The sequence below is a fragment of the Hippichthys cyanospilos genome, chromosome 3 (assembly GCF_059441005.1).
Source record: "Hippichthys cyanospilos isolate Australia breed blue-spotted pipefish chromosome 3, RoL_Hcya_1.0, whole genome shotgun sequence".
NCBI lineage: Eukaryota > Metazoa > Chordata > Actinopteri > Syngnathiformes > Syngnathidae > Hippichthys > Hippichthys cyanospilos.
Genome location: NC_142371.1, coordinates 29,149,807 through 29,168,722, shown reverse-complemented (window position 1 = coordinate 29,168,722; position 18,916 = coordinate 29,149,807). Strand labels below are relative to the sequence as shown.

Below are 18,916 nucleotides of genomic sequence, written 5' to 3'. Positions count from 1 at the left end.
CAAACTTAAGGAATTGATGCTACAAAAACGTGTTCAAAAACATTCAGTATTTAAACTAGATGTTGTTTCTATTATTTTTTTCATATTGTGCACATTTACAAATGTGTTAATACCTGTGTTTTAAATGAAAGATGAACCTGCTCTTTGTATTAATAAAACGGATCCAAAAGAAGCTGCCATGAGTATGACAAACATTTGAGTACATTCTTTATTGATCATCCAATTGAGGTCCAACAACCATAAAACACTTTTACGCAGTGCTCGTGTTCTCATGAGGCCGGCCTCTCGTTGCTTCAACATAACAGTGTACTTGCTATACAGCCGGAGGAGGAACTGCAATGGCGGCAAGAAGAGACAAGTGGAACGTTATTGAAGTCGTATTTTAACCCAAACTAAAGTGAACTCACCATCTGTCTTTGGTATTTGAGTATCCGATGACCTGCGGGTACAAAAAGAAAGAAAATAAAAAACATGAGTGCATATGACTTTGGGGTTCTCAAACATGCAGAGGAAACATTGAATCAGGCACATCCATTATCAAGGGTTCAGACTGTGACAAGGGCTACAAGTTTTCGGAGATTTGTCCAGCAACATTTTAAAAAACAGATTTTAAATTGTAATTTTCAATTTTCAAACAGGCAACATGCGATAGGTTTAGATGTCACACTATACCAACACATGACGAGAAAGCGACATTATTCCGGAACTCGGTCATGTCTTGGGCAGTGTGTGTTTAACTGAGGAATGATGCAGGTTAGTATCCTTTGGTTGGTCCACTTCTTCAAAAATTCGAATTCATACAACATGCACAGGCGCAGCATCCACTAAACACTTCTTACTTGGATGAGGATTTTACACATTTAGTGCATTTGTTACCTGTTTGAGGAATGATACATTAGTTACTAATGCGTCAGTGTGTTCACTCACTGTTTACTTCTTCATACACATGCACGATCTAATGAGAACCGACAAAAAAGTGATCCTGAAAATTCAGCCTTTGCAAAGATAATCATAAATATATGATGGAATGTACTGTAGGGTGGAAGTACCAATAATGTATCTGAGAAAAAAGTGCTATTAATAAGGTGTTATATGTTAATGTATCGTTGTCTTTATTCTACGAGATACAAAATGTAAAAAAAAAAAGATACATTTTGTCATAGTGATCTCAGTCTACTCACAGATTAATTGAAGACAACTGAATTTTTTGTTTTATGATTGAGCTATTTGCTTACACAAATTATTTTTTTATTCTGGCATGTAGTGGAACAGCATTTTTTTTTGTTGTGCCTATCATGATTTAATGCTGGCATAGAAAAACATATACAGTTTGTAGTAACAAAATCGTAATTTATAAGTGAAATTGGAATTTCCCATCGACACACCTGCTACTTTATTACCACATGCTAATATGGCAAAGCGGTTGGCAGTCAGTGGCCTAAGGTTTCTAATGGAAATTTTCCCTTTAGCTTTCTAGGTGGCTCTAACCAGTATCATATTATTAAACATACATTTTAGTCTGGATGAACATGTTTGAAAAATTGCACGTTGAGAGACCCCAAACGGCAACCCTAAATGTTAAAACAAAAAATAAAACCGAAAACAAAAAAGATCTAATTAACACAAGCTATTTTTTATACTAATCCAAATTTGAAGTTATTTTTATCTTATGTATTTGTAGGCTATTGTAATTTTAATTTACATTAAAAAAGTAATAAATGACTTTAATCACATTATGTATTGAACATACATATCTTATATATAGCTTTTTTAATTTTTTGCGTATTTTGTTGCAATATCAATCAAAACTGAACATTATCTTTGTAAAGTCATCTCAATAGACCGTGCACATGTACCTATTGAAGAGTTCAGTGAGTGTACTACAATGAAGGTATAAAAGAGGTAAAAACGTACTTAAGGCTATCAAAATGCCAGCCACAAACATGACAATGGCAAGGACAAGCCCTGTGGTCCTCAACGTCTCTTCATCTATTAGGAGACAACACCTAATAAACTGAAAGCTGATATAATACATATACTAAAGTTGGCCATGTCACTTACCATATTCAAAGTCATTATGCTCTGGAATCATTGCTTCTATATAAAGAAAAAAAAAAGAGCATTATGGGTGTGTGCAGTGCTCCTGTAGAACTGCAGCATTGCCTCAACAAATCTCTGGAGTGTTTTTTTTCTTCCACTCAATGCTTTTCTCAGCATAAAAGATGCACAGCAAGGGAAGGTGGAGCAGCAGAATCCAGTGCCAACACTCCCGACTAGCTACTGTATTTCCTTTCATCTATTTTTCTGATTGATCATTGACATTTCAGGTAAAGAAGCATCCTATCCTATGCATATAAATGTTTAATATTTATGTCGGTTTTAGTAAAGCAATTTCTTTCAGGGCAAATGCAGCAATAACATTTGCCAATGGCACAAACAGAAGTAATACTGGTGAGTAGCAACAATGCAGCATCATGATTAAAAATGCATGTGGGGATAAATTGTCTTCATGCCCTCAAGATAATACAAGCTTGAACATTTTGAGAAAAAAATAAAAACAACTACAAACAGCGGTTTTTGAACCAACTTTTTGACAATGTTGTGATGATAAGAAATGAACTAACCTGTGGTGGCCATGGTTTCAGCGCACAGATGCTTATAGAGTTCCTCGGTTTGAATTGCTTTGTAGACTGCAGATGGGTGGAAACGCAATGAGCAGTGAGAAACATAGCCCGCCTTCAAGTAGGAATCCCCCTGGTGGCGGTAGTTAGAACTGCACTTGTCTGGCTGGTGCAACGCACTCCGGCAGGGATGGAGGGAGAGGTGTCTGATTGCAGATTGCGTCCTGCAGTCAGACACTACTGGGGCAGGAATGGGGAATATAAACGATAGAAGCGGCCACAATAGCAGCCACCGGGGAACACATGGTACCCCTGACTTTCTAACCACTAACCAGATGACAAACTACTTTTTTTGTTTATTTTTGGATCAGAAATATGTACATAAGAGCATATTAAAATATTTTCAGTTTCAAATGAATTTAGAAAAGATCCTGTTCTCAACCCCTCAAAAGAAAAACAAAATGGTAATCATAATCATCAATCATCATCACCCAAAAGCGCTCTGCCATTCAAATTCCCATTCTAAATGGTGCAAACTACCTTAATTTGACTTTTTCAGAAGCACAAATATTCTGATAACTACATTATTTTTGATGTCCAATCAATGCATTTACAAACACATCGTCCCACTTGCTGGCTTGAATGTAAATGACATCACAACCCATATATGATCAATATTGGCTCAGTTTGTGATCAAATGACCAAACCTTGAAAACATGTGATCCTGTGATTGGACCTGGGCCTTGAGGGTGTGTGGGTCATTTTTCAGTCAACATTAAGTGGAAAAAAAAAGTGTTTAGGAGGAGAAAGTTTTCAAATGTACTTGGAACATATTTACTGACTTTATTTATTTACAAATGTACTTGGAACATGTTTATTGACTTTATTTATTTACATATTTACTTTTGCTGCTGAAAATGGCTCAGAACCTATTCTGTGCATTTAAAAAAAAATCGACTTTTTCCAACTAACTCACTTATTTTATTATTATAGTTTTACAATTTGTTTGCACTGCATAACACTCAAATCACAAATTAGAAATAATGTGTGGTACACATTTTGGAACACTGGTAAGACTTAAATGTAGCAGTTGTTTTAAAGGACAGAAATCTAGTGAATGTTAATGCACTTTTATATATACTGTATACTGTATATATATATACACACATACTAGTATTAACCATGTATGCCTGCCACCCTGTGGTTGACACTGGTATTACGACTATCAATAGTCCAGCACGAGTACATTGATTTTAAATAAATAGGCATGTAATAAATAATGACGTTGGGATGCTGCAAGCATATTCATGTTATTACATTATCTAGAATGTTTGCGCAGTTTGGAATTACTAACAATACGAAGTTAACCTTTTAGTCAGCCTATGCCAAAGTTGTTTGATAGTGATACACTATTATGCTTTATGTCCTTATAGTTCAGCATAGCAGAATGAATCCGAATGGAATAACTATGTCCTATTAGTAATGCTATTTTTCCTCACTACTGTATGACATTTGTGCCCACTTGCAAGACTACTTCTGCAAAGTAGAAGGACAACACATTACTGATAAATATGACGAGTGGCCATTTCGGTGCAACTGCAACCAGTAAGGTCCTGGCCTCTGGTTACATGTCTATTTGTGTCACTAGTGCTGCACTTGCTAACAAGTTTAGTTATGTCGTGTTTCACTTGTTAATTTAAGTCATTCTACTAGTGTACTGAATTGTCTTACTGTAATAAAGAGAACAGGAAGAGCAGTATACGGATGTTAAATTGGATATTAAATAAAAGTTCAAGGGGTTCTACATGAGGCTGTTGTTTAATATTACAACATAAGCCATTGAGTCCAGTTAGTGTGTGCACTTGGACCATATTGTACAAGTTCAAATTTTTCACAAAACTGTTGTATTAGATGATGTTCTGCTGTGTGCAGTGCAACCTCTTCCTGTAATCTAATAAAGGAAGCATGCACAGCTTTTACTAACACAGATGCTCAAATTTGCAGGAAATCCCTGTTTAGCAGCAATTGCCGCAGAGGTGGATGAAATGAGATGCAATTTTGCAGATAACCACTCTGTGGACGGCCACTTTGCACCACATGAATCATTCACGTTCACTGGTGGCGACCGAGCCAAATGCAACATCAGCAAAAGGGTGCAGCAGTTGGCTGCCTCCTACCTCATAACACATGGCCAGACCATAGACAATATGATGGAGTGCATGAAATATAGAACACAGTAAACTTTTAAAACCAAAATTTAAGATGCAATTACATCAATGTCCGGAAATACACACATTTTGATTGTACTGTTGCATGAAACTGACAAATGGAATAGGATGGAGGGGAAAAAAAAAAAAAAGAGTAAAAAGGAGGAAGGTTTAATTCTTTAATATTAAAAGATGGTCTTCAGCTGATTACAGGATCTGCTGACATCTGGTGGTAACAGTTGGTAACTGCGAAGAAAGGAGGCGCAAGCAGAAACGATCGTTAATGTTTAAAAATAATAATAATAAAAAATACGCGATACAGCTTCTTCCATTATGTGAGTTTGTTAAGATCACCGATGGGGAAAATATGGCACTGTGGCCAAATAAACGTTCCATTTATAATCTGTCTCACCAAGCTTTATATTATCACCCTGTGGGTTTTATTGCAATAATTTGGCTATTTTCCTCCTGTAAATGGCTAACTACAATATATCTATTCTTTGTTTTTATGTATTTAGTTCATTACATAATCGCTAATTTTACAAAACAGTACAATCACAACTATAAAATCAAAAATGAGAAAAATGAAAAACCAATACACTTCATAAAAAATTGTACAACATTTTTATTTAAATTACTCTTAGAAAATTGGTTAATGCAAAAACTAACTAATGTGTATTAATTACCTTATGTATTCGGTAAAATTCTTTATAAACAATATAGTAAAATAAAGAAGTTAGCCATTTGATATTATTTCATTCAATTATGACCTATGTTAAAATTGGTAAATAATTCATTTAAAACTAAAATAACTATATCACTTATTCTTCATGTATTTATTAGAATATTTTGAAGTGATTGATGGGAAATGAACCAATTTTATACAAACATAGAAAAATTCTGTACTTATTTTATTAAACATTTGGTTAACCACACCAGAATTATCAGTATAAATTAAGCCAATAAAAATATTTTGTCAAAGTATTGGAAACAGTTTCATAGTTTATATATACAGTCATGTATTATAGGCAAATGTTTGTTTGTTTGTTTTTTTTTAAATTTAAACAATGACAAACCTCATCAGTGAGTTACAAAAAAAAAAAAATACAGCACAAGTGTTTTTCCATCTCTGGTTTCGAGATACTTACCAGCTGATCAGTGTCTATGATATTATGCTGTTGAGAAAAAAAAAAAAGATTACGTTGTTAACAATGACAAAATGCCCAAACAGTAGGATTTAAAAGAATACTTTGTTAACAATGACAAATTGACCAAATAACTATGGAACTGTGGAATTAAAATTAAAAAACAAAACATTAATATATTTACCCCTTGGAACACCTGATTCCATATCAGGATTTCTTGACCTGAGTACAATTAATTATTTGTTAAACTAGTCAAACATTGGTACAATGAACAGCATGCTTGCATACAGCATTAATAGCTGGAAATGTTTAATTTCCAAATCAATTTCTTGACTCACCTCGACTTGTCACTCTTTTTACACACACATTTTCGACCTGTTTAAGAGAAAGAGAAAACATTAGAAAAAAACCCAACATAAAAATATAATGACACAGGCATATATATATTAATATATATATATATATATATATATATATATATATATATATATATATATATATATATATATATATATATATATATATATATATATATATATACACACATATATACATATATACATATATATATATATATATATATATATATATATATATATATATATATATATATATATACATATATATATATATATATATATATATATATATATATATATACATATATATATATATATACATATACATATATATATATATATATATATATATATATATATACATATACATATATATATATATATATATATATATATATATATATATATATATATATATATGTATATGTGTGTAAACGTTCTGTTCTGTAAGGATATGTATCAACTAATCAACTTGTGAGGATAAGTGACTGAAAAAAAGAGAATGGATGGATGTTAACATTCCCACTTTATATTTCCCTTTTGCCAAGAACAGCTCTCTCAGCTCTCTTCTCAAACACCATCTGGATAGCGTGACAGAAGAATATCCCAGAGAACAGAAAATCCTATTCAATAATAGGAATAGGGTCTTATTTTGAAAAGTAACTGGGGAGTCCATTATTTGTTCAGACTTCATAACAGACTGTATTTTATTATCCTCCATGATGTGCATTCTCTTCTAGTCAGTGGATAACACGTGAAAACAAAACTTCATTCTTGTAGCCGCACCAGATGGAAAGCTAGATGGGGAAAATCCCAAAGCAAACTTGTGACCTATATGTTGTCAGGGTAAAGCATTTTGAAAGATAGCACTAATCCTTTATTCGGCTTTATTCATCCACAGGGAGGCGCCAGCGGTGTCTTTTACTGACGGGAAGTCTCTAAGCACTCTCTTTTTTTTAAAGAGCCACACAGTAAACTTGCAGAGCAATGCTTTTTTTATGTTCTGTTTTTATGCACTGTCTTAATGATTTGTCGGTTTTCTGAATGTTTTTTTATGATATTTCACCGATGCCGACCTCATCTGGAAAAACTGAGAAAACCTCGTCGCCTTCCTCTACAAGCACATAAACCCCGAATAATCAAAAGTGTGACATTATTCAGTACATGTTAACTGGTTCTCAGCAGTATCAAAATATCTCAATTCATATAACATATTTGCATGGAAAGGTACTTTTTGGAATTAATAATTTTGATGAAAGTTTGCAATTATGTGCTTCTTCTGTGAGGCCCTAAAAAGCCACAAGATGGCAACAAAGCTCTGGCAAACAGGCAGAGTCTCATTGGTGTCAAGGAAGTACGATGACAAATCTCAATCTCAATTGAGAGACGTAGTCCGTCCGGGATGGAGCTGAGTTTAGCCCCAATATATGGAAAGGCTTTGCTACAGGTATATATATTTATTTAGCTAAGGTACAATACAATAACAAATAAAATACACATTAAGCCATTTTAAGGGTGATGCTATAAAACAAGTTAGGAATAATATTTATGTCATGGTGGCATACTTATATTTAAATCTAATATATGTAATTCTACAAGAGTTTTTAAGGGGCATCAGTTACATTATTTGGGGGGTAAATGCAGCACACAGTCTAGACCTCAAAATAGTTCTGTGAAATACTAATGCCCGTAGACAGCTGAGATAAGCACCAGCAAGCCAGTGACCCCAGTGAGAAGAAGTGGCTACAGAAAATGAATGGATGGATGAACTTTTTTTTTAGTGTACAGTATGTGGCAGAGAAGCAATGAAAACAGTGTTAACAGGCTGTGTTCATTCTTGTGTTTTAGTTATTGGGTTGTTTTGGTGAGTATTTTGGATGTGCTGCCAAGTGGGAGGAAGTTAGAGCAAAAGGGGCTTTGTGATAAGAACCAACCACTACAAGACTGAGTGTGAGTGCTGATATGGGACAGTGCCCCCACCCGTTTATGATATGAGCGCACAGGCGTGTTGTAAATACTCACTGACGATGAGGGCGATGCCCAGGAGGAACAGCACGACAGCGAAAACCAGGCCACCGATCCTCAGAGATTCGTAGTCTGGAATGTTAAAATTAAAAAAAAAAAAAAATCCATTTTAAATTGTAGATATACAGATCGCTAGATTATGGGCACATATTAAATTAAATGCCAGTCAAAGCTGTCAGTTGCAAAAATTCCTAAATTCAATTCCATTTATCCAGGACCACCAAATCCAGCTGTCATTTTACATCAGACAGAAATAGTTTTACTCAAAGGGAAGTAGGTTACATGCATTTTAAAATATGCTATATGTTCTCATAATGGCCTTGGGCATTTATTTACACAACTACAGTAGTTTTTGAAATTAGGGCTGGGGAAAAAAGTCGACCAAGATGGGTAAGTCGACTTTGAAAAAAAAAAAAAATTGACTAAAAATACCCGCCTCGAAGGCCTGCTTGGAACCATGTTTGTCTGCGTGGTCCTTTCTTGCTGACTTGCGCAAGTGAAAAAGGTATGTCACAGCTGTAGTTATGGGAGGGGGCGGGGTCATATGCAAAGACTGTCTTGACATACAGCTCTATTGCCTGCCTTGATGAAGCACCTAGTGGCCAAATGGCTGATACTATTTGCGTCCTTCAAAACACTTAATGATTTACTACTTTTTGGACTTGGAGGTTTACAAAAATAAAGGAAAGAACTTCCAAAAAAGCACTAGGGCTGCGAAATCAGGGAATATGTGTCCCTACAAACGATCTATGGTTGCTCGGTTTTAGGTGTTAAAATTCTATCCAATAGTGAGCAGTCAAGCAGGAAACTTGCCCAATCTGCTCATCGAGAAGAAGTAGAAGAAGACGACAAAGCTGAAGAACATAGAAGAACTTCATAGCAGCTGACAGGCAGCTCCACTCTTGTTGAAGCATCATCCGTACGCGACTTTAATCACAAAATTTAATCTCCAATGTACATATAACATTATTAAATGTGTTTGTTGCCATTAAACGGTCATTTCTAGTGGGAAAATATTAAAGGCGGTTGTTATGCCTTAGCATGGGCAAATTTGATTGGTGCATAAAAATTCGTATGTATAGAAGAAAATAAACGAGTTGTTACATGCCCTCACTTAAACTTATGCATGGATGGTGCCATAATAAATAATGAGTAGATTTTTTTGTTTTAAATCAACTGATGACTTGCCTTAATAGATGCACAAAAAAAAAATGGCGGGATGGGGGAGGTGCATCAAATTCCATTGAATCATTGATTTAAAATAATATCACTTGTGACATTCCTATTTAAAACTTTTTTTTTTTTTAAATGAAGAAAAAAGGTTAGAGAGGCAAAGAAAGGGGAAGAACCAAGGCTACCTAAGAATGAGGGTTGATCACATGTGATCTTCGACTCCAAACCATAATCACCGTAAAAAGAGAATGACTTTTACACTTCTTGGGAACTGCTGCTTTGGTTCGCAATAAATGGGCTGAGGAGTTCATTCTTTAATGTCTGTATTTAAACAAGATAATTACAGGAACTAGACATTTATTTCAAAAATGGGAGGAAAGAAGGTGACTTTCAATGCTGATACTGTGTGGACAAAGGTCAAATTGTAATTATATTTTATGAAAGCCACATTATTTGTGGAAATTAAAGTGTGAGATAGCATAATCTGACCTTGCAGATGTTTCATTTCAGAGTTCCAACAGACATGCTCACTTACCGTATTCAAAAGCGCTGTCATAGTCTGCTTGAAAAGAACAGAAACGGGAACAAATTGACATTTGCACATTGACTGGTATGTAGCACTTGACTTTTGCCTTGGAAGTACATGAGTGCAAACTCGTACGAAACACACCTTTTTCGCTGTCTGCAGCTGAAACTGTGGAGATAAAAACATCAATAAGCACAAAGTATAAACGGCACATCAAACTGGCACTGTGTGATTATGATCGATTTTACCAGTTGTATAGTTCTTGAATGCAAGCGTTTACCTTTCAGATGCAGCATTTAAAGCTAAAAAAAAAAATCAACCATTGCAATTTATCTTGCCGATATAATCAGTTTGTTGGACCCGTTTGTTAATCCGCTCCATCTCCAAAATGTTGGTTGAAAGATTTATGCATGATTACTTTTGAACAAAATAATTTTTAAATTGATTTTTGTTATTATAGACAGTCCTCAGTTATCGCCACCAATATTTGCATTTTTCATTTACTTAAAAAAAATGTATTGGTTATATGACTTTTTAATGTAAATATTTACTGTAATTATGACTTTAGTGCGGTGTAAATGTAGGTTAATGATAGACTTTGGCGAGGTCTGACTAATGTAAACATTTGGGTTACATTGCAGCTGCGGAAATAAAACTTGATCATAAAGAGGGGGCTATCTGCAATTTACCTTATTTTTACGCTTATATGGCAGGAATGTTATAATGTGAATTTAAAAACAATGCCCTGCACTTTTTAAAAAAAGGCTTTGTGGCAACATACGTATTCTGGTTTTGGTCAGTTGAAATTTTCTGTCCTTTGTTTTAAGATAGGAACCAATTAGTGTTTCGTAAAGAATTGTGTTGGACACTGTACTTCTCTGCAGGCGGCTCATAATTCGCATCTTTGGTATTAAATGAAGATTTTTTTTTTTTGGGGGTGAAAATTGCATATTATCCCCAGAAACTCTTATATTTCTTATAAAAAAATCTTCTGAGTGCAGTTGACAGCATAAACACTTCTAAATGATCCTAGTATCTGTGTAGCATCAAGCTGAGTTAACGACATGCAGCAAGCATAAAAAAATATAAGCAAAAAGAGACAAATCTAGCAGCAGCCAAAAGACTTGGTTGTTGAAACAAAGCGTGGATAAATATGACTTTGAAGCAAGCGTGTCCAAAGAAACATAAGGACCACTTTTATTTTTTACTTTAAACAGTAAAAACAGATCAAGCAATCAAACAATTGCTCATTCTCCATATTGTAGTTGTTTAAAAAAAAGCTGCGGGCAGTAGTTGGGACACCTTGCATACACAGACACACGCACACACACACACATATACATATATATATATATATATATATATATATATATATATATATATATATATATATATATATATTTTGTTTTTTTCTTGAAGTTACTCCCGGAAGCAAGGTAAAGACAATGATCTAGTTGTCGTCTACTTGATCATCATTAGCTTACGCCGTGAAACTCTGGGCATGAGCAGCATTTCTCTAACACAGCTGTGTTCTTTTTTCTCGATTAACGTTCTTTTAAATGTTCGTAAGACGTCAAGTTTTGTTGAATAAAAGAGTAGAAGGGTGATGATTAATTTTGATGACAACAAATGATTTGAAAGTATGCATCCTCCGTCAAAAATTATGCGTATATATATATATATATATATATATATATATATATGTATATATATATATATATATATATACACCCACACACACACATATATCTGTGTGTGTGTGTGTGTGTGTGTGAATATCAAATTTTGAATGTCAAAATGATGCAAATTATTTAAAAATTATTTTGCTTTTCAAACCAGCAGCACATGACAGGCAAGTCTTTCAAGTAAATGAGCACCCATAGGCCAGAGTGCCATGTGACCACCAGCCACCAACCAACCTTGAACATATATTCCCCAGAGAAAAGACATTGAAAAGACACCCAAGAAAAACAAAAACAAAAACAAAAACAAACAAAATAACATCCTCACCCAGAGCAGAAGTCAACCAGGAGACACATGCCACAGACAGCAATAGATCCATTGTAGCTGGTGAGGAGGGGAAAAAAACCTAGTGTTAATGATATTCCCTCAATTCTATATAATAATAATTCAGTTTTCGAGAGAACTTTGAATAATGAATCTATAAAGCACTATAACCTTTACAGATCTCCGTTTTTTTTGTTGTTGTTGGTCAATTCATGTCTCAAACACCTGTTGTGAATCAGTTGAAAGCCAAATAGAATACAAAGCCAAATTTTAGATGTGTAGCACACAACAATAAGCTAATTAAAAAAAAAGTCCAAGCTTATCCTGCCAACGTGCCAGGAGGGGATTGATGTGCGCAGCATGCATTATTAACAAGGAGGCAAATACCTTACTGTATTTATGCAGCACCAAGGGGGGCCACTGCAGGCATTTAATAAAGTTGCCATGCACGTGCTTTTACTTTGCGATCAAACAAATGAAGCATCGCGTTTTGGACAGATGATGCTCAAAGTTGAAAGCAAACACGATGAGCACACTGATCATGATGAAATGATTTTATTTGCGATCTTGTGTTTGTTGAATACTTTAAACTTCCAGAAGTATATTTGTGAACTGCACCTTTTGTGAGACCTTAATGAGAAAATTACATGACTTGAAGCTGTAGCTGGTGAGTGAGACACTCTATACTGTAATACAAACATGGCAGTAATTTACAGGACTGCACTACTTTGCCGTCTTGACACGAGCAGCTTGGCAAGTTGAAGATCCAAAGCCACTTTCAAGCTATAGGAATTTAGCTAATAGCCAGGGGTGCACATATTTTTTTTTTGTGGGTTACCCACATGAGTATTTGGTACGCACATTTCTTTCATTAAAAACAATGTTCCTCTATGTCCTTCGGTGTGACGTTTCCACATTAGCAGCGCACCCTCTGTGTGCCTGGCCAGCCTGCGTCCTCGAAAAAGTCTATAAGAGTTAAGTTTTGCAAAGTTTGTTCAGGACCCATTTTCATTAGTCCAAGGCCTGTATGTAGTTTGTCTCGCCACCTAGAAAGAGGACAATTAGCCTTTACTTCTCGACTAGCTTGCATACGAGTCAAGTTTTATGCTGGCGTAATTTGTACATGCGGAAACACTTTTTGAAGCATGTACGCCATACTTCGCGATCTGTCCAGCGATCTGTCCCATTCTGGCCAGCGAACGGGCCTGAAATCGTGTGTGCATTTTCCTATGCATAACCTCGGTTAGATAGCCCTCACAAAATAAAAGCCTATTAAAAAATATTCATTTAGGAAATAAATTTGTTGTGAATACGAAACAACTCAAAAACATCTTAAAAGATTACAACCATGGAAATCAATTTGATATTATTGTTTTTGTAAAACATTTTACAGAAATTTGTCAAATTAGTCAAGCCAGCAAAGACTGCATGCAGTTATGTGGTTGCCTGGCTCTATGGGTAAGATGGAGACTAACGTCACTAGTTATTACATTTGATTGGTGAACAGTGCCCAGAAGGATGCCCGCAGACATGCCACATAACAAACGAAAATGATCAGGAAGGAATACAATAATAATAATAATAATAATAATAATAATAATAATAATAACCAAAAAAAGTTAAAAAATGCAATTCACTGTCATGGCTTAAAAGGGGACTTTCTTTTGTTTAACATTTATACTCAAGCAAACGTAAAAAGTATTTTGCCACAAAAACCACTCTGGCAAGTATCATTGATCTCAGAAGTTACTTGAGTGGATGCAATGGCGTGTGTTACTAGCCATTCGTGGCAGTCAACACCTTCTGACAGGGACTGTGAGGGGTCTATTTCAGGCACCTCAAATCTCTTACAGTCCAAGATTACCCGGTGTTGAGTTGCATTTGCTATTCAGTGAGCGGGTTTGACTGTTCTCTTTGTTGACAGGAATCCATAGGGGCTGTTTCATCTACCTCATTACCTAGCAGAGTATTGTTTTAAAGCTCACTTTTGTTTAAAGCTCCATAGCTCGTACAATCATTTATAAATGTTTCTCCAGCTGTGTGCAGATGCTAGACGATTTAAGACATAAGGCCAAAAAGACCCTTAGCGGGAAGCATGTGCAACCAGAGGCCCAAAAGATGAAAAGGAAACAAACAGACGCAAAAACATAAACCCGAGCATGCACGCGAGTATTGTCCAAGGCAAACATGAAAGTTGATGTAAAGAAGGCTTTAAGACGCTTCTCCTTGGTCCAAGCCTCCCTCAGCACTGCCGAGATTACACGCATGACTGCAGTGGGGGTGTGAGCACGACCCCAGAGTGCTGAGAAATGAAAACTTCATCCGCGCAAGTTGGTTTAACAACAAAAGCCAGACAATTACGTTTAATCAAACAAGCACTCGGTGAGTTATTCAAACAGGCGCTGGTTCAATAAGTGAACGATGGAGAGGGATAAAATGGATGACTGTGAGAGCCACACATACAAATAAATTACCTGGGGTTATATTAAAACTGGATTAATAATGGAGGTTTGGGGCATTTTTTTTTTAAATCGTCAGAATCGCTCACATTTTTAAATCGTGTTATGAGTTCACGCTCTCGCAAAATAACGCGATACCCATTGCCGAGTTTTTTTTGTTGGTTCCTCTCGAGCGCAAGCGTCTATAAATGTGGTAATGAACTTTACTAAACCTCTAAAACAGTAGATGAATTGTAAACTGCGAATGCAAAGAAGAAAATGGAGCTTGTATTGTTAATTCGTAAAAGTAAAGCCGCTTAAGGTCATTAAACAGTCACATGCTGCCACGGGCATTTGGATGAAAGTTGGGGGTTGGAACAAAAGTGAGTTGACGCACAAATGTTTCGGAAGCGCAGATGCTGAACTTCAAGCATTTCTCAGTCAACACGCAATTGCATCTGGGCTACTCAAAAACGAGAACTTACCACGTTTTAAGCAGCAGATTTTCTCTCCACCCAACTTTAGGTGTACTCCTTTACTTTCAAAACGTTTCTTTCAGCGTCACCTCCCCGATACAAGAGCTGGAATCCGATGCGATTTTTAGTGATGAAAAAAGCAAAAATAGATTACATTAAGTTTCTGAAAAATTGGAGAACACAAGTGGAGAACCCTTTAGGGTTTGACTGCGTGTCTTGTTTGGTCCACTGAGGAATGAAGATGGAGGAGGGGCGGGCGAATGGTGTGAAGTTACTCCCAGTCTGGAATGGAAAGTACAAACACAGGACAATTCATTAGGGACCCAGAGAACCATATAGTTGTGGTTTGAACCGGTCAAGGTGGCATTGTTTCAACAAGGTGCATTGCATTGCAATATGCATTCATCTATTTAGTGAGGCGTGTTTTTCCTCTCATGTACTGTATGATTACACAAAGGGTCTTTCTATGGTCTGCCAACCATTTAAGTTGTTTCTGAGTTGCTCCCCGCCCCACTAACTGAGCGAATGGTATTCCAAGGGCACTCAGAGAAACAACCTTTGCTCAGCAAGTTGACATCCCTATGAGTGAAGTTTTCAACTAACCTATAATGAGATAAGCCTACTGCCTGTGGCGGCTTTTGCTCATATTTAGGAGTGCTGTAGCAGGTTTATAGAAAATAAAAGCACACCAAATTTGTTTATTTCTTTACCTTTGAACAGCAGGATATTGCTGTAAGTTTTGATACTGTTATACATGTTCAATGTCCTTGAGTTGGAGTGCGCAGGAAACCTACCACCAATTAGACTTGCACTGTGGTGCCTAGGGATTGTGTTAGTGTTTCGCCAAAATAAAAGCAGATAATACAAGTGTGTTGTGCGGTCTATCAGTGTGTTGCTGTCCAGCCATGCTCTCAAGGTCTCTTCCACACCAAACTGACACATTCCTGTGGGGGGAGCAAATATAGAGCTGGCCCGCCAAACCTTACAATATGACTCAGTATACAGTCGAGTCAGGCTTTATTGATTGAAGCCTAAATGATGTAGAGGCTAATGAAATAACCTTCCTTTGAATGGTTTGATGGGTGTGAAAAGGATGGGAATGATTTCCCATGGCCTTCACAGTCAGCAGCACTTAAGCCAATGAAACATCTGCAGGAGATTTTGGACTGGCATGATTGACAAGCCGTTCACCCCACAGGGGATTTTTTTTTTTTTTTTTGAAGAGGCGTTCAGTTGATCTATATAGAAGAGTTTCAAAGAAACACTCAGGCTTTTCATCCTACTAACTTTTAACATTCTATTTTACAGCTGTCCATTCATATACCACTCAATATTAGGTGCACCCAATTTAATAAACACATCATATGCTTTTACATAGATAATAGTTATTTTATTTAGCTACACGAGACAGAATCTCTTTCATGTGATGCAGTGCAATTATGAGATTTAAACGTATTTCTCTAAACCTCTGGTAATGTTTTGTTTTTATTTCTCCCGAACATTAGTTCACTTCTCATTTATCCAACCGAGAAACTGCTGTAAAACATTCACAAACCTGACTCATGATACACGTGAAGAAAAAAAGGATACAGACACGCTGACATTTTTTAAGGAAAGTGGGAGAAAGCATATGCGTTGAATACATCAGTCAGTAAATTATCTCACGCATTTAACAACCAAGACGTGTGGACCGACAACGGTTTCAGGCTTCTGAAAAAGACAATGTCACATCCTTCTCCGCTAGGTGGAGATGTTAGTCAAGAAAGGGATGTTTAATTTAGAGTCAAAAAGGAATGTGTCACTAAAGAACAGCTGGAAATTGGATTATTAAAAGCGCTAAATAAATAGCATTTTGATATTATAATCCAATAGCAGCAAAAGTGAAAATAAATACATCTAAATCTTTTCATTCAGTCCATTGATTGATTTGACAGTACAGATAATATAGAGCAAGCAAATATGAGGAGTAATTTTACGACCCACCAATCAAATGTCAAATACGTCACATACAAAATATAAACCATGCATATTCTGAGCAAATTTACCTGTGCAGAGACAAAATAAATAAAATAAAACAAATAAAAAACACTTGAAACGTTTTTAAATGCTTAAAAACGTTTTACGTGCAATTAAAAGTAAATAGTGTACACAAAATATGTCTGGAGTACCCCATACAATGCAATTTCCAAATGTCTCAAAATCCCTAATGACAAAATTAAATCTCAAATAAAATAGTTGAAATCAAAATTAAATTCATTTTTTATGTATTATGTATTTCTTTACTGTCTCATAACTATGAGAACATATGTTGAAATAGAAATAATATTTCAACTACTCACCTGTATCATTCAAGGAACGTGTGTCCCACAGCATGCATGTAATCCTTTCATCATAACCTTTTAACATGGTAAAGCAGAATAAAGCAGTGAATTAAATGATAATGGTGGCTTTTACATATCAGTTTCCAGTACAATGGCCAGAGCCATTTTCATATGTTTATAACATAGTCAGCCATGAATGTCAGTGAATTGGACACTCCAAATTGCCCTTAGATATGTTTGCGAGGGGTTATATGTCAATGTGTGCCCTGTGATTGGCTAGCAACCAGTTGGATCCCCTGATCCCCTGACTACTGCTCAAAGATGGCTGGGAAAGACACCAGCACGCCAGCGACCGTAGTGAGGATAAACAGCTATAGAAAATGGATTGATAGATGTCCTATGGTCAGCAATAGGACATCTCCTAGTGAGGATAAGCAGCTATAGAAGATGTATAGATGCCCTCTGGTCAGCACTAACAACTCACTAAAAAGCTTGCTTTTACTCCCAAAAGATCCCTAAAGTTCATCCAGATTTGCAACCATGTTACTTGCAACACGGCTGCTGTGATTAGAGCGCCAGTTGCACCAGTCTATTAAATCATGTAATAAAAATTTTATTGTACCATTGATTTGTAAGCTGAGCTAATCAAGCCTTTGATAGTTTGGGAGTTTACTGCCTGTTATTGATGAATATGTAGCAGATATTAATTAAAGTCAAGGTTTATTCTTCAAGAATTTGAAGCCCAAATGTGCTCCAATTCTGGAATGACCCAGATATTATTGGAATGGATTTTTGTGTCCATTGTTGGGGGAAAGGGACTCACAGTAAAAAGCTTATTCTCTATGGTATGGACTAGGGGCAAAAAAAAAAAAAAAAAAAGACAGACAGAATTTCAGGTGAAGGCTTCGATGAATATTGTACCCAGATGAGTCTTAAACGTCCTTGGATGACAAGCAGTGATTGGATTGCAAGCTTGGTAGCTTTTGATGGCCATGCCTTGTCAGCCTCACCTGCTTTTTAATCAGTAATTACCATAGGGGATTCGCTGGTATTTCTTAATTAAATTGGACCAAACGCAATTAAAAAGCACACACCCTATTCCTTTAAAAGGGCTCTGTGGAGTCCTTGTTTAGTTCTCACTGTTAAGAGTTTAAGCGGCTGAATGGTCATAGCACAGTCCCATCGCTTGCTTGATCTGTACTTGATTATGCATCTGGTCAACTGAAGTTTCTCTTTGCATCACAAAGTTGAGCTTGTGAAGTAAAAAGAGGGTTAGAGTTTAACTGTTTGCCTGGTGGTAGTGTTATTTTAAGTCAGGGCGTCGCCACACTTTTTGAAATGGAGTACTCCTTCTTGGGTATTGATTGGTACAGAGCCAAAAAAAGAATACTTTACACTTTAACACATTTGCTCAAATTCATATTATTATTGAATGCTATTGATCATGTCATTTATCCACATGAATAGTGGCATGCTCAAGATATCACACTAAACATGAATCATGAGCTAACAAGGTATGAAAAATATCTACAAAAATATCTAGGCAACACAATTTCATGAATATCTTTCAAAGGATATACAGACAGACACACAAATACACAGGCAAAAGAAGTCGTTT

General features: G+C 35.9%; 2 protein-coding genes across 3 annotated transcripts; both read right to left on the bottom strand.

Moving 5' to 3' along the window:
* Nucleotides 1–183: 183 nt before the first annotated feature.
* On the bottom strand, nt 184–3,684 carry LOC148426741 (FXYD domain-containing ion transport regulator 7-like). The gene is made up of 6 exons (XM_088409708.1): nt 2,625–3,684; nt 2,062–2,097; nt 1,915–1,989; nt 840–876; nt 408–439; nt 184–333 (listed from the first exon to the last, which is right to left on the bottom strand). Exons 1-6 carry the CDS (start codon nt 2,635–2,637, stop codon nt 314–316), a joined length of 213 nt encoding a protein of 70 aa, XP_088265834.1. The 5' UTR covers nt 2,638–3,684; the 3' UTR covers nt 184–313.
* A 1,309-nt stretch (nt 3,685–4,993) lies between these two features.
* Nucleotides 4,994–15,403, bottom strand: LOC148426740 (FXYD domain-containing ion transport regulator 6-like). 2 transcript variants are annotated; one of them, XM_088409706.1, is made up of 9 exons: nt 14,987–15,403; nt 12,067–12,123; nt 10,201–10,224; nt 10,066–10,092; nt 8,355–8,429; nt 6,312–6,348; nt 6,158–6,195; nt 5,977–6,003; nt 4,994–5,074 (listed from the first exon to the last, which is right to left on the bottom strand). In XM_088409706.1, exons 2-8 carry the CDS (start codon nt 12,116–12,118, stop codon nt 5,999–6,001), a joined length of 258 nt encoding a protein of 85 aa, XP_088265832.1. In that variant the 5' UTR covers nt 12,119–12,123; nt 14,987–15,403; the 3' UTR covers nt 4,994–5,074; nt 5,977–5,998. The 2 variants fall into 2 exon arrangements, with proteins under 2 accessions (XP_088265832.1, XP_088265833.1); XM_088409707.1 differs by having other exon boundaries at nt 10,066–10,089; nt 14,987–15,371.
* Nucleotides 15,404–18,916: the final 3,513 nt, after the last annotated feature.

Excerpts from the sequence above, each read along its gene's own strand:
- LOC148426741 (XM_088409708.1), bottom strand. Across the intron at positions 440-839 it reads TGTGTAAAATCCTCATCCAA|GTCATCGGATACTCAAATAC; the intron begins GTAAGAAGTGTT and ends TTGTACCCGCAG. Across the intron at positions 334-407 it reads TCAAATACCAAAGACAGATG|TTCCTCCTCCGGCTGTATAG; the intron begins GTGAGTTCACTT and ends CCGCCATTGCAG.
- LOC148426740 (XM_088409706.1), bottom strand. The coding sequence starts at position 12,118 with ATGGATCTATTGCTGTCTGTGGCATGTGTCTCCTGGTTGACTTCTGCT. Across the intron at positions 10,225-12,066 it reads CTGGTTGACTTCTGCTCTGG|TTTCAGCTGCAGACAGCGAA; the intron begins GTGAGGATGTTA and ends TTATCTCCACAG. Across the intron at positions 6,349-8,354 it reads GGGCATCGCCCTCATCGTCA|GTCGAAAATGTGTGTGTAAA; the intron begins GTGAGTATTTAC and ends TCTCTTAAACAG.